This window comes from Telmatherina bonti (assembly GCF_933228915.1).
Source record: "Telmatherina bonti genome assembly, chromosome: 2".
Taxonomy (NCBI): Eukaryota; Metazoa; Chordata; class Actinopteri; order Atheriniformes; family Telmatherinidae; genus Telmatherina; species Telmatherina bonti.
In genome coordinates this window covers 18,891,457-18,906,876 of record NC_136620.1, presented here as the reverse complement: position 1 = coordinate 18,906,876, position 15,420 = coordinate 18,891,457, and the positions used below count along the sequence as shown (strand labels likewise).

Sequence of the window (15,420 nt, the reverse complement as noted above, 5' to 3'; positions counted from 1 at the left end):
AAATCCACAGTTATCCAATGCCGAAATGTTAAACTCTTTGCCGTTTATTTTACAACAGCTGACTGAAAGTCAACGCACTGATATCGTGCAGGACCATCCCCAATTGTTTTATGATGTTTCCCCACGCACGGAACTCCTTAAACACGACATTGATCTCGGTACGGCGAAACTTACTAAACAACATCCTTACAGAGCAAACCCAACAAAATGAGCCCAAATGATTAGTGAAACCGATTACATGCTACAGCACGACTTTGCTAAGCAGAGTTGCAGTCCCTGGAGTTCGCCATGTCTGGTAGAATCAAAGCCTGATTTATCTCCATAATGGATAATCCATAATAGATTACCGGAAAGTGAATGTTGTGACTGTCTCTGATGCTTATTCATTACCATGATCAGTAGATTGGGTTGATATCATCGGGGCAGCTAAATTTGTTAGCAAACTGGATCTTTTAAAAGGGTATTGGCAAGTCCCACTGACTGATAGTGCTTCTGAAATCTCTGCCATCGTTACCCATGACCGCTTTTTACAGAACACTGGAATGGTTTTTGGGGTGTGCAACGCACCCGCTGCTTTTCAACGTTTAGTAAACACATTGTTCTGAATTGCAATGCTCATTTGGATGATGTGATTGTGTACACTGATAGCTGGGGGGAACATTTAACTATCCTCTGAGAAGTGTTCGTTCGTCTTGTGAGCGCATCGCTTACTCTAAACTTAGTAAAATGCAACTTTGGTTGCTACTGAGGCCAAAATCTAGATTTGAGTGGACCCAATCTGACTAAACCATTTAAGTTGGATGTAGATGCCAGTGCAGTAGGAGCTTGCGCCGTTCTACTACAGAGTGATAGTGACGGAACTGATCACCTCGTTTACTACTTTTCCTAACAGTTTAATAAACATCTATTAAACTATCCAACCATCAACAAGGAAACTTTGTTTCTGCTCTTGGCACTACAACACTTTGAGGTCTATGTGGGATCCAGCTCTACACTAGGGCATCACGATTATGACCAAAATAATAATCACAATTATTTTGAGCAATATTGTTATCACAATTATTAATGATCATTCATTGTGTCCGGAAAAACATATATCCCTTATTGTTCCCTCGACATTTTTCATACAGTGCAGGCATTTCCCCTTTGGCAAAATAATTTCACGAAGGGATCTCATATTTGTTATCCAGCGTTTTGATGCAGCTGTATTTTCCATTCTTCACATGACTTGCTCTAAGCAGTCTCAAGCTTGTTAGAATTTCCACAAGAAGCTTCTTCTGAAACGGAGAGGGATCAATGTGGGTGGCGATGTCTGCTTTTTGTGCAATGAAGCTGGTTATTTCATATTTAACGAGCAACTTTGTGCGTGGCAGTGCAGGTTGTGCATGCGGCAGGGTTCATGTATTTTATGGCAGTATGTTGTAAAAATGTTTGTATTTTTTACTACCTCGATCAGCTGTTAAAACATTGCGTTTTACCTGCAACAGGAAAAATGTGGACCTCAAATGCCCACCTCAAATCAACCAATCCAACGATACTTAACTGGCTGTTGGTAAAAGGTGTGCACACTTGGTATTTAGGCAGCTTAATGAAGCCTTAACCACGTGTTCACCCCCTAGTGGTGGGCAGACTACTTGTTGAGAACCTAAGTGATTAGAGACGCATGCGGCAGAGCTCGCGTTTTGAGTGTAAATATCGTAGGTGATCAGGTTTATTTAATTGTGGCCACCAAAATCACCACCGTGATCACGATCAAAATCCGATTAATTGTGCAGCCCTACTCTACACCCATCCAAGTGTTCACCGATCATAATCCACTAACTTTTCTGGCATATACAATCACAACTAGCGACTGATGTGGTTGGGCTCTTATTGTGCAAGAGTTCAATCTTGAAATCTGGCATAAAAAGGGTGCAGCCAATGTATTTACTGATGCCCTGTCCTGTGTTTAACTTGAATAAACGTTAGAATACATATCAGTCTAGCAAAGTCAACAATTCGAAGACCAATGGAAACCGACTTGTTTGACTTTGCTCGAATGACATGTATTCTAACGTTTATTCAGGAAAAAAAACAAACACTAAACAAAAGTGTAACAGGATTTTGTGTGTAAATAAGTTTGCCCGACCAAAACTGTGTGAGAAATCCTCACACTGAAGTGTACTTTGATGTTACGTTAACTCTCACAAAAATGATCACATGACACAGAAAGGTGAAAGAGGCTTGGTTTAACCCTTTATCAGGCAAGTGACTATTTTTTATCACTTTGTTTTCTTTCATTTTCAGCATAAAACATTTTTTTTAATGTAACAACAGAATAGAGGTCTTGGTACATACCAGAAAGACTATTTTAGGTTATTTCTAATTTCATGGTATTTCATTGAGTGCCCTATAAAGGGTTTAAAAAAATACAATAATTGTCTGAAACTAGTTCACACTGTCACTTATGTCTCTTTGCTAAAGCAGAAAAATCAATAAAACCTTTAGAACGTCTGGAGGATATTCAAATAAACCTGCGTAAAGTTTCCATTCTAGTCTAGGGAATTGCTCACTTCCAGTGCAACAAAATATAAATAAATGAAACTTAAATGAATAAAGCTAGTACAATAAATTGGACCCAAGGGGATTATCAAAGAGCAACTTTCTAAAAGGAGAACTTTAAAAAGCTGTGGCTGAGTGTTTTCTGAGAATCTGAACACATGCCATCTGTCCTGTAAAGCAAACCTAGGAATCAAGTCAACATTTAAGCTCAGAATTAAAGTCAGTGTTCGGCAGAAGGGCAGTAACAATCATCATACATTAATCACAAGAATTCACTTACTGGTTTAATCTATAAAATGTCAGAAAATAGCTCAAGAAGTCCACATCACCATCTTAGTTCCCACAATTACGTTTCAGACCTACAAATATATGTAATTAGCAGTAACAAAAAACTGAGTGTGTTCCCTGTTACTCCTGCTTTTAAATCAGTTGTAATGTTAGGATAATGTGGACACAGACACCCCTCCCTGATCCCTCCACTTATTCCATGCTTGCTACAGTTTAATGAAAGGCCACAACTGCAGCAAAAAACAGGAAGTGTGTATGTGACATTTTTGCTAATTGCCTTTCAAAAAGAGAAATTGTGGCTTCTCGATTCAACTATCTGCCAATCTACAAAACAAAACCATTAGATTGGCTCTGCTCCTGTACCACATCCATGTGACACTGATTTCCCCACTAATGTTTAAATTCACATGATCTCAAGTAACTGTGCCTTTTGTGCAGACACAAGACATAACCCAGGTATGATCAATCTTAGAAGTGATCCAATGGTTAACCCCAAGCTTGAAAGCTCCTTTGAAAAGGAATTTCTTACTGACAGATGTTAGTGTGCAGTAGTTAATGGATTCAAGCTCCTGCAGAGAGTTTTCTACCTCCTGGATGGCTTTATTAGTTTGAAAGATCTATTACAAAGACAAAGGCACCTCCGGTCATCTAACACACTTTGGAGATGACTTCAAATGGATATTTTCTTGGTTTTATATTCCAAACAAAACAGAAACAAATTCAGCAAACACCAGGGTTTCCAAGCAGGTACCCCAAATGCTTGCTGCATTTGTGCAAGATACTCAGGGTATAAGATTAGACTGGGCATGTGTACAGGCTCTTCATTGGGTCTACCACATCAAAGAGATAAGATATGAAATGCTTGGAAATACACTCTGTGACAGAAGAAAATCCTGTAACTCAAACCATACTCACAGTGTTGCTGGATGGATTATGTGTACTTAGCATTTAGCATTTTGACAAGGATGAAGACAAGACTTAAGGCATTGTCTGTACCTAAGCCAAATTATGGTAGTTTTTGTATAACAATTAAGGTATACATGTCTAATGACTATTTTTTTTACGTATTGGAAAGGGACCTCCTCTTAGATGAAAATGGGTGAAAAAAATGCTGCCCTCCCTTAGTTTACTTACTTTTTTCCAACTATTACTTATATACACTCAGAAATTAATAGACACACACAAAGAAACACTTAGGCCTGAGCTGAGATTTGAAAGAAAAAAGGCTGTTTTGAGGCAACAATGCTAGCTGAGCCAGTTAAACATCGGCCATTACAGAGCCAACAAACACAGTTGCTAATTGCAGTCGCTGCTAGGCGACTACTAGCATTTGTAGCTTGGCCAGCTAATAGTTGCTGTTTCGGTTGTTAGGCTGGCAAATTATGCGTTTCTAACAAATAAACACATCAATCTTTTTATTCTGTCTCAAGCAGTGACAGTATTTTTTCTTTGTGCAAAAAACAATAATGTATTATATACAATCTATTGTCTATTATTTTGTTTATTTTCAAAGCTAAGGAAAATCAAAATAAAATAAATAAAAAAGGTGTGCCACCTCCATTTGGATGGTACGTTGTATAATTTAGTCCCATTTTTCTGTTTCAAAGCACTGATGACATCACAGCCAAGTGACGGTAAACAGGTTGGCTATTAGCTGAAGATTTGGCCATAACCAGAATCATATACAGAACACGTTAAGTAAATGAGGAATAAAAAAAAAAAAAAAAAAAGTCCATTAGATTTTTTCGGTGGGGGGGGGACTTTTCAAACTCTGATGTTTTGAAGGAAATGTGTAAAATTTTTCAATCATTTTTTAGGTGTTACTTTAAATTGCCCATGCATGGTTTATAGTAGTGTTTCTCATTACGCGGCTCACTGACTTGACTTGCGGCTAGTGAAGCAGCCACTGGCTTTCTGAAAATGCTATCTAAACAAGTCATAATGATCCTTAATAGTGCAGTTCTCTCCACAAACTAGAGCTGCAGGCTGCTTACAAAAACTTTGCTGTCATAATGGCCTTAATTGACCCTGTTAGAATTGCCAGTTTTGGCAAATTTCAGATGCACCGAACTCCGCCAAAGAGCTGCTCCATCGGTTGCTCTGTATATATATTGAAAAAGAAGCATTCACCTTCTGGAGGCATTATTGTATTTTCACCATTTACTGTTGCATAAGAATACCATTACTTCGCGCAATATTTAGGAAAACGATTCCTTGCTAAAAAGCTGAATGTTACTGGTTTGGCACCCTAGCAGGATATTTAGCGTGGGAATGCATTTTTTGGGGGGTGGAGGCTCTCCCCTTGTCTGATTATATTGAGTGCGGCTCTTGTTGAATTAACAGTGAGAGTCACTGGTTTATAGTTGAAAAGACAATAGAAACATTCTAATCTGCTCGTTATACCTCCATGTTTGGTGGCAAACAGCTAGCTACCTTTATTAAGTGACTATTTGCTGGTAATTTTTTATCATTAGGAATTGCGCTAGTGAACTTTACACTTTCTGAATCAGTTCAGCTCTTTGAAATATTTTTTAAAATGCATTCTTGTTGATGCTCTAGACCTGGTTTACAAACCTCCTAAACTGCCAACTGATGGAGATTTTGCAACCTAATTTAGTTTACCACTACATTTACAATAACATAGTTAATCAACAGTTACACTTCACAGACACAAAATTAAAAGCTCACAAGTCATTACAGGCATAAAAATATTTTGTGAAATTATAAATATTTCAGCTGTGGAAAGTGCCTCAAACAAAGTATTTCCTCTTCATGTACAAGGCGAGTACCGATTCGATTTTGGGTTTTTTTGGGTGCTGATTCAGTTTAAATTGCGATTCTCACAATTCTTCTATATTGCTGATTTTTGAAGATTAAAACCAAAAAATGTTTTAAACTATTTGCTCGTCATTTTTCTTGATATCAATTAGGAAAAAACAACACATTAACCAGATTGCTATTCTGCTGCTTTAATGCTGAAGAAGAAAAGTAAAAAGATCAATAAGAACAATAAAAATGACAAAAATTTTATAATGTGTTATTTTTATGTGAAAAAACAACAAAAACATCAATTTAAAAAAAAATTTTGATTTTAAAATTGTGAAGCAAAAAAATCCCCATTTTTGATTTTTTTATTTAATTTTCTCACCCCTAATAAACACAATGTAAAATTAGGGATATCTTAATGTTATGTTTAGGAGTAAACATTACAGTGATATAAGATTGCTATTTTACTGTAACTTTTTATTGACACTGAAGCTGTTCCATACACAACCGAGAACATTTCCACTTATCTTGTTTCTATTCTACAGTCATTTGACAGATACTTTTATTCAAAGCAACTTACATATGATAAGTGATCAATTGACCATAGCAATAAACCTAACGTGCATGTTAGGTTCTCCTCGAAGTACTCAGAGTAACCACTACACCACCATGCCTTCGTATGATGGCAGCAGCCCGTTTAGCCCATCGTGCAGGCAGTCTGGAAAATGAAATCCTTTGGCTGGGAATCACACAAATGCACATTACCAATGGAACTTTTTTCAACAAGAAAAGCCAGTTATAACAACCGAGCTGGTAGCAGTATGCCTGCTTTTTTTTTTTTTTTTTATAATATTTTGCTACTAATGAACATCACCAACATGCAAGTCATGTGGACGGTGATAAAAGCTGAGTTGGTGGCTAAAAAAAGTGTTTCATCAAGTACAATTTAAAGGTTGATATATATTAACCAATTGACAGGTTTAGGCTTTTATACTAAACCAGTTTTCAACAGGCTCTGCATGCATTCAAGCGTTTCTGAGAAAGAGTAAAAAAGAAATGCTGCATATATACATATAACAGAGAAAGTCCTGCAGAGGAGAAATGGTCATTTACCATTACATGACATTTATTTACTTTTATTCATTAAGCTTCAAAACTGTTTGGAGAAAAGTGTCAAAAACCATGTTTTTGCCTTATTTATTTTTTTTATTTTTTTGGTAGGGAGACACAGAACAACTACTTAAAGGTGAACTTCTAATCCTCAATCCATCCCTAACAGAACTCACAGAAATTTATTCTGCACTCTAGAGTAACATCTGAGTTTCAGAGTGCATATTACAGAGAAACATGTAACATGATGCCCCACATGAAGTTTACCTAATTTAATGCTGCAACCATTAAGAACCATCTTAAGGGGCATATTTGCAGCTGCAAAGGTAAAATCATAGTCATCTAGCTAAGCTGATACTCAGACATGTGGCAGGAACGGATCTGATCACCCCAGAGCAAATATCTTGAGGAAAGATTTTCAGCCAGACATGAGCTGTGATTAAAACATGAGTCATGAGGGCTATTTCATATGCAGCTCTGACAAATGATCATTCTTCACTAAGATGACCTGCTTGTGTGTCCGCTGACAACAAGAGAACATTAGTAACAGCCAGTGTGCTGGGGTCATTTAGTAGTTCCACATTTGGCTCTAGTGAAGTGTCATTGATCACCTCCAGGAGCTGATGTTCACAGAAATGATTAAGTGGGGGAATGCAGTGTAGACAGAACAATGCTTAGATGTGGACGTCATGGGATCCTTTGAAAGGAACTAAGTATTTGATTAGACAGCACCAATTCCACTCTGAGTTTAGTGAACTTAACACAACCCAGCATGCTGGCTCAGATTTAATGTTTTGCATTCTGTTTCCTGCTCTTAGGAAAATCTCATTAACAACTTAACAAATTCATTCAGATGTGATTTTTGGAGAGTGTAATCCTAACACATTTTCACGCTCTCAGCCATGTATGAGCCATCTCACCTCCTGTATGTTTCGTGAAACATGTGATATTATAAATTTAATGATGCAGAGTTGTGTGACTATTCATTTTCTTCAGTCTTTGCCCTCCAGCTTGTTCCTTGAAGGCTTTCAATAAAAAGTATAAAGAGTATTTCCAGGAACAATCCAGTTTTTGCGGGGGATTCTGATGTTGCGTGCAGGTCCTAAGCAGGCCAGAGGTCACAACAATAAAGAAGAGGTAAACTGAGCCTGGATTATGTGAGCAGTGGGCCTGTGGATTTACAGCCTCTCTTGAGCCCAGCTCCTCTATTTTAACCATGTGCGTATCTAAATCATCAAAATGCTTCTTCAACTACCTTGTGTCATCACACCTGGGAAAACACCCGAGCCTGGCATAGAACACAGGGCAGTGAGTAGAAGAGGAAATCTCGAATATAGCTTTGCTTATCTAAAGCATTATCTCTTTTAATTGCAACTGAATTAACAGTATGTATATATATATATATATATATATATATATATATATATATATATATATATATATACACTACCATTCAAAAGTTTGGGAAAAGTGTGTCCAAACTTTTGACTGGTAGTGACGTATATAATTTAAAATGTTTATATGTTCAGATGCCAGATGGAGAAAAAGTTGCGGCTTTGAAAGTAAAATGTATTTCTTCGTCTGTCTCGTAACATGACGTTAGATCCTTTTTGGATAATCCTCCACCATCACATTTACAGTTACAAGTGTGGAAGCATTTGGGTTAAAGGCTATTTGTAAACTCTGTAATGATCATGTCACTGCGGAAACACGACTTACGTTACTGCACACCTAGTAGGACACCATCTTGAGGTAAATGCAAAGCCAATAGCCAAACACACCACACCAGCAAGCCAACCGACACTCAAACCAGCACTTTTATATGCAGTTCAAACTTTTGAAACAACAGTATAAGTTCAAACAGCTAGGTCAAATATACTGCTGCTGAATAAATCTTAAAAACGGAGACACAGTTGATTTTTTTTATTTGGGAAATCTGGCTTGTGATACAGCTTGTAAACTTGGCCATGATGCAATGCCTTTTTTTTATTCATATATATATTCATATATTTTTTTATTCATATATATATATATATATACATTTTATATATATATATATATATATATATATATATATATATATATATATATATATATATAAAATGTATATATATACATTTTACACAAAACATTAGTAAATGCATGATTTCCTGGTACATCGATTAAAATATTGCACATATCCGCACATCTAAGTCATTGTTACAGACTTTGCTACTTTGCCGCTACATTTAGCGAGATTTCATACCCCTTTATCCATTTATTGAAAAAAAAAAAAAAAAAACACTCATGACCAATCTAACTACTTTTCAGGCGTTAGTGGAGACTTTGGCAGACTGACATGAAAACACACATCATTTACTGTTCCCAATGAGCTGCAGGTACTGCTGCATGCCCCTCCCTTCTCCAAAAGCTTTCACTACTCCTTCACGACCAGACTGGAAATAAAACCAAAAAGTGTCCTCTGGCTGTTTTTATATACACACATATATATATATATATATATATATATATATATATATATATATATATATATATATATATATATATATATATATATATATATATATATATATAAATATGTTTGTTTTTTTTCTGTTTTGAACTAAAAATGCTATTAACTGTATTTATCCAGACGCTACTAGAGCTTAAGCTTTAAACATTTAAACTTCTATGTTTAATATATGACTCAATATATAATATATTATATATATATATGGGTTTTTTTTTCTGTTTTGAACTAAAAATGCTATTAACTGTATTTATCCAGACGCTACTAGAGCTTAAGCTTTAAACATTTAAACTTCTATGTTTAATATATGACTCAATATATATTATATATATATATATATATATATATATATATATATATATATATATATATATATATATATATATATATATATATATATAAAATCAAGAAGGAAACAGTGTTAGCAGTGGGACCATCATGTGATATGTCTACAACCTCCCACAGCCTTAAGTGTTTGCCAGTGACTGACTGTTGCCAGCCCTAGCGCTCCCTACTGTTGCCAAATGTTTTGTTAAGGTGTGAAGGTCTACACATGCTAATTCACACACCCTAATGTGCCACAGCTTTGGCAAAAAAAAAAAAAAAAAAGGTTTGCCTTCATCGTGTGATGCTACTAACCACATTTTCAGACATTAATCTACTTTTAGAAATGTTTTCTGAGTAAATAAGGAGCTATTTTGAAAAAGCTTGCAATGAGAGCATTTCAGTTTACAATGCACTCAAAACCAAAACAGAAAATGAAAAAGTATGATAAGCATTTAACTTTTTAACTTAACATAAAGAATTCAATTTCTGACATTTTTATAATGTGATAGAGGGCAACAAAGCAATCTGGATTTCAGAATGTGGATAAATGATGAAAGGTGTTCCTTAATGCAGCCAGACACATGGAGTAGCACAACTTACTGTATAACCTCATTAAAAGGCATAAAAGAAACCCTGCTCATGAAACATGATTAATAACTGCAGAGATGCCCACTACCCAGCCTCCAGTCCTCACTTCAAAGACTTAACTCCCTGCTGCATGCAAACACACACGTACACACCCTGCTGTGCCCACATTAACATGCTTTTTGTCCTTTTTTATTTTTTAATCTGATTTAGAGATAAATTTGGCTCAAGTTTGCAACATAGAAAGAGGCAGTATAAAAAAAAATCCTGAAATGCATGGGGTTTTAGTTAAACAGCTTGAGGATAAAATGCAGATTTGTTTATACAGCTTGTTATATGCAAAATATAGATGGCTGATATACATCTACAATTGATCTCATTTTAATGTGTCCATGTGAAGGCTTTTTACCCATTAGGACTTAATGCAGCATCTATGTATTCCACTTTGTCTTTAAGTCTTTATGTGTTAAAAAAAAAAAAGAAAAAAAGAAAAAAAACTAAACTAAAACTTAATTAACAGCTACTATAGCTACCTACATCACAAACATGACTGCTTGTGGTGTTCTGAATTGGTGAAAATGTCATTTGAACATATTGATTAGCTAGAAATAATGTGAAATGTAGGTTAGGGGAGCAACGGGGCTTAACAGTACTCTGTAGTTTGCACATATTTAAGGTCAGCTAAGAGAGCACAGATTACGGTGTCACGGCTTCCAGACCTTTAGCCTAAACTGGCCTCAAAGATCTCATCAAACCCACGCAGCGACGCTGCAGAATAACCCGAAGAGCTGCGCGACCAGAGGAACAGGCGGCAGATGAAAAGCCTGAACACTTCTTGGCGGAACTTCAACTCGCACCTGCCCTCACTTTACAGCCGCAGAAGTGGCGCAGACGAGAAAAGCGCGACTTTTACTCTCTCTTACCCAACTTAAACTTGCAGCTTGTCTAAGTTAAATACGAACTGCAGCCTATAATCCACAAGATATGACTTTAATAGATTATTTGATTGTAAATATAGTGATTTAAGAAACAACAACAATAATAATGATGATCATAATAATTATCATAATATTAATAGTAATGCAATAAAAAAAAAAAAAGAAATAAAGAAAAGGAAACAGAAAGTGACAATTACGCAAGGCGCAAACAGTTCAGACACCGAGGTGACGGACTGGCGCAGTTGCACTTATGCGGGAGCGCTGTTCTTCCAACAACGTAGCCTACACAGTGGAAGAAATGCAGCAACTATGCTCAGGTGGAGCTTTTTGTTGTTGCTTTCAGCAAACGTTGCATTATGGAGGACATGCAGGTTTGACACCCCCCCCCCCCCAGTAATTACTTCCTTTAAAAGGAAGCGCCACCGAGAGGGTTTGATCCCGCTCGCACTTAAATCCAGTTAAGTCTCTGCAAACCACTTCGCTTCAGTACGTGAAAGTACATTGTAACAACAGCTGAAGAGTTTTTCGTAATACACACACACACACACACACACACACACACACACATATATATATATATATACATATATATATAATGTATGTATGAAAAGGAGTTTCATATGTATGAAACTCCTTTCCAGCGAACGCAGCGTAACGAACGTGTCCCACTGCCCCGCGTCATGCCACAATTCAAGTCGTTTGTTCCCTCCAGGAAATAAACAAACAAAACCAACAACCAAACAACCACAAAGCAGACACTTACTTTTGACTTCTTCATATGGAATGACAGGAGTTAATCCAGTGTGCGCGAAAGCCTATTTTATTTTACTTCTACGGGGAGGAAAGGGGTTGTCATCATCCTGTGTGCACATATCCAATGCTTAAGTCCGCAGTATCCAAGCAGAGGAGAAAAAAAACCCCAAGAAGAAGAATTAGAGGACCAACAACAGCAGAAGCAGTAGAAAGGGAAGTGGAAGGCTCAATCTCTGCAACCTGTAGGCTCGTGGCGTGTGGCATACAGCCCATCTATCTACGGCTACAACATAGATCCAGGCGGTGAGGGCTCATCGCGGAGGAGCGGGACAGCGCGCAGAGGGAGGGAGTTAAGCCTTTATAATGATGCGTAAAAAGCAGTCAAAGAGCCGCCCTCTGACGAGCCGCGGTGTGAAGAGGTTCACTCCAAAAACCCACGACTGCCAATATAAACACATCACGGAGAAACAACAGGTTCAGGGCTCCACGCAGCCGCGCGCGCTCTACAATGACTTTATGATTCAAGTAGTGCTTTTACAAGGCTGGTGTGTAAGTCATTGATGTGCGGTTCAGTCACTGCATAAAGATAATTCACTCAGAGGATAATGAATGAAAACAAACAAAAAAAAAAGTAGCTTTTTTTTTCATTAAAGTTTTGTAAAACATACAAGCCACATTTACATGAGCATTTACCGAATTTGCCTAAAGGGATAAAACAAAGAGAGAGGGGGGAAAAAAAAGCTTTAATAGGCTAAATCCTACATCTAAAATAAGGAGTAAACAATGAATAAGTCAGTATTCTTAATGAGCCCCGGTGTGTTACAGAATCATGTATATTTTTGGATGTTTAAAAGTTTAAAAGAAAGAAAGAAAGATAAAACTTCTTGGCTCCTATAACATCCAGGGAAAATAATAAGAAATAACCTGGCTCGTGACCTTACTCCGTTTAACCATCACATACGATGTCATCTTGTTTATCCACTTTCTTTTTTTTTTAAATTCCCTAATTTCATTAGGGAAAAAGAAAAACCACGGGGAAATATTTGACATTTTCCTCCATTACCTACAGACTACTTCAAATCAAGTAATCAGCTTTCGATAAGAAATGCATACTTATTAGTAAGACAGTTTCAAGACAGCCAAGCTATGGAAAATGATAACTGCATTATTATGAAACACTAAAGCTGATTACTGCTAATATTATCCAATAATTACTGCTAATATTATCCAATAATGCCCCCCCCCCCCCCCCCCTTTCAAATTCACACAGGCACGCGCACACACACTCCCTCTTTCTTCCTTTTTATTTAAAAGATAGCCAGTTTGTTTAAAGACATCACAGCCTCTCCTCTGGTTCTTTATACATACTGTCAATGAAAAGCCTATCATTGATCTAAGATGGTATTGAACTCCAGCCCAGATTTTGTGTGAGCTTGTGTAGCCTAACGCATGACTCAGTATCTGAATGAGTCCAAGTATGTGTCATGGAATTTGTGAAATCATGAGCGCTTTCGCATAAAGTTTGGACAGATTTCAAAGCATTGAAAGCTTCCATTGAGACATGTGACCCAACTCATTTTGAACAGCATGCATCGACTCCTTTTTGCCTGAAAAAAAGTGTTTTAACTAGATTTGTGCAGATAAATGTTGCTTTTCAAAGCCTGTTTAGTATACATCGGTATGTTATAAACCATATACAATGTTTGTGCTTACATTAGCTGTCATTTTTGTAAAGAAACCTGGATAAAGTGGGACCCCTTTTCATTATGTAAAGTTGAGGGAAAGCTCCGTCCACAAAAGAAGGGTTTGATGTTTTAAACATCACATTTATAAAGTTTTTTTTTTTGTTCTTTTTTTTGTTTTTTTTAAATGATAGACACGGTAACACAGTCAGACATTATTGAGAAATGCATGCAAAGAAATGACGTTTATTGATGAGGCAGAGTGTATTAAAACACAACATTATGAGTAACGATGCATGATGCTTACACTGCAGGCCTTAAAAGGGTTGGAGACAGTTCAACACAAAGACAGTCTGTAACAACCCATTATCATATAACTAATGCAGGGGATGTCAAAGTTCCCATGTGTGAATTGTGTATAACTCCCCACATCTTCCTATTTTCTCTGCGGTGACATGTCATGATGCAGATGTTTTCTTCCATCGGTTTTCTTATCTTCAAATGTCTTTTTTAGAAATATAAAATAGCAGATAAAAATCCATACTCGATCATGACTTTCTGCCCCAAAATTGACAGCTGAAGATATTTTTATAGAGCAGCTGAAGTTGTAGGAGGGATGTTTTGAATGAATTTGTATGCCTCAGTCTCTTTCAAGGAGGTAAGTGCCTGAGGACAGTGTAATTATAGGATTTTGAACACAAATGTGCAGCAGAGGAGTATTCCTTGCCCAAAGGGGAAATGAAATACTTATGTGGTATGTAGCTACTATGAATCTGGAACATGTAAAAGCTTACAGCTCCTGCCTGTCAGGAGCTCATTAGAGTAGGAGGTTTGTGTGTGGTGACTGAGTGCAAATGACATGCAACCATTTAAATTCTGTGCTTTCAAAAGCTTTCGTACTGTGGATGCAGAATTTTCATAAGATTCTGGCTTGATTGCAAAGACATAATAGGATTAACAAGAAGAAATGCTCACTGAATGACCACTGCCTCAATTGAGAAACAAAGCTTTCTTAGCATTCACAGAGAACGGCTGTCTGGGAGGTCTAATTGCATAATGTGCTTGTTCTGCAAATCTGTCTGCGAAATACTACGACTGCACTGATTGATGGATGACCTCCAGATTTGTAAGAAGCTGGATTTCCTGTACTTACACTGGGAGTCTCCTGTGGAATGTCTGGAAAATCGAGAGATTGTTTCAGTTCAGTTTTGGCCACTAGGGGCCAGAAATAAACAGATGCAATAACACACAGTCTTGATGTATTGTTGTATTTTGTCTAAATCTTCCGTTTCTATGCTGTTTTAGTTTGTGACGGATGTTTTTCACATTAGTGCTTCAAACTGCTCAAACATTACGTGCAGTTTTTTTTTTTTTTAAATGAAGGAAACATAAAAAAAAATTAAAACCGCAAGTGGTGATATAGGCCCTCGCACCATGGCGCCGCTTGGCATAATGCCACCGCCTCCCCTGGCAACATCCTTCCCATGCCTCTCTCAACCTAAAGTGCAGCCAGACTGCACTTCAGGCCATTTAGGCCTTATGAAGGGTCACTTCCTGTCACCAAGGGGCGGGGCTAATTTATAATCTAATTATTGACATGCACAAATGTGAAGGATATGACTGGCATCATCTGTAGCAAATTTGGTGCAGGTTGGTTGTTTTTTGTGGGAGTTATGTCAGTTTTCCTTTTCATTGCATCACATCTGCTTTGCTGCCCCGCCTCTCCTAAACCATATCCCCTATTAAAAGAAATAGCACAACTTTTAATCACACATGCCTCCTGAGCATCCTGACTCATTTGGGTTAAAGTTAGATAAAATTCTTAGAAGGAAGTTCTCAAAATGCATGACAAAGATAATGACAGAAATGACCCCAAAAATGGCACCTTTTTCAAAATGGCCGGCTTCCTGTTTTATTTAGC

General features: G+C 37.1%; 1 protein-coding gene across 1 annotated transcript in view; it reads right to left on the bottom strand.

Annotated features, from left to right (window-relative positions):
* Nucleotides 1-11,842, bottom strand: part of kitlga (kit ligand a) — a gene marked incomplete at its 5' end in the record, with an annotated part of 60,228 nt that extends 48,386 nt beyond the window's left edge. Inside the window, one exon of the mRNA XM_079247584.1 lies at nucleotides 11,828-11,842. Within this exon, the coding sequence (XP_079103710.1) occupies nucleotides 11,828-11,842 (15 nt within the window). The remainder of the gene's footprint in view (nucleotides 1-11,827) is intronic.
* Between the last annotated feature and the right edge of the window lie 3,578 nt (nucleotides 11,843-15,420).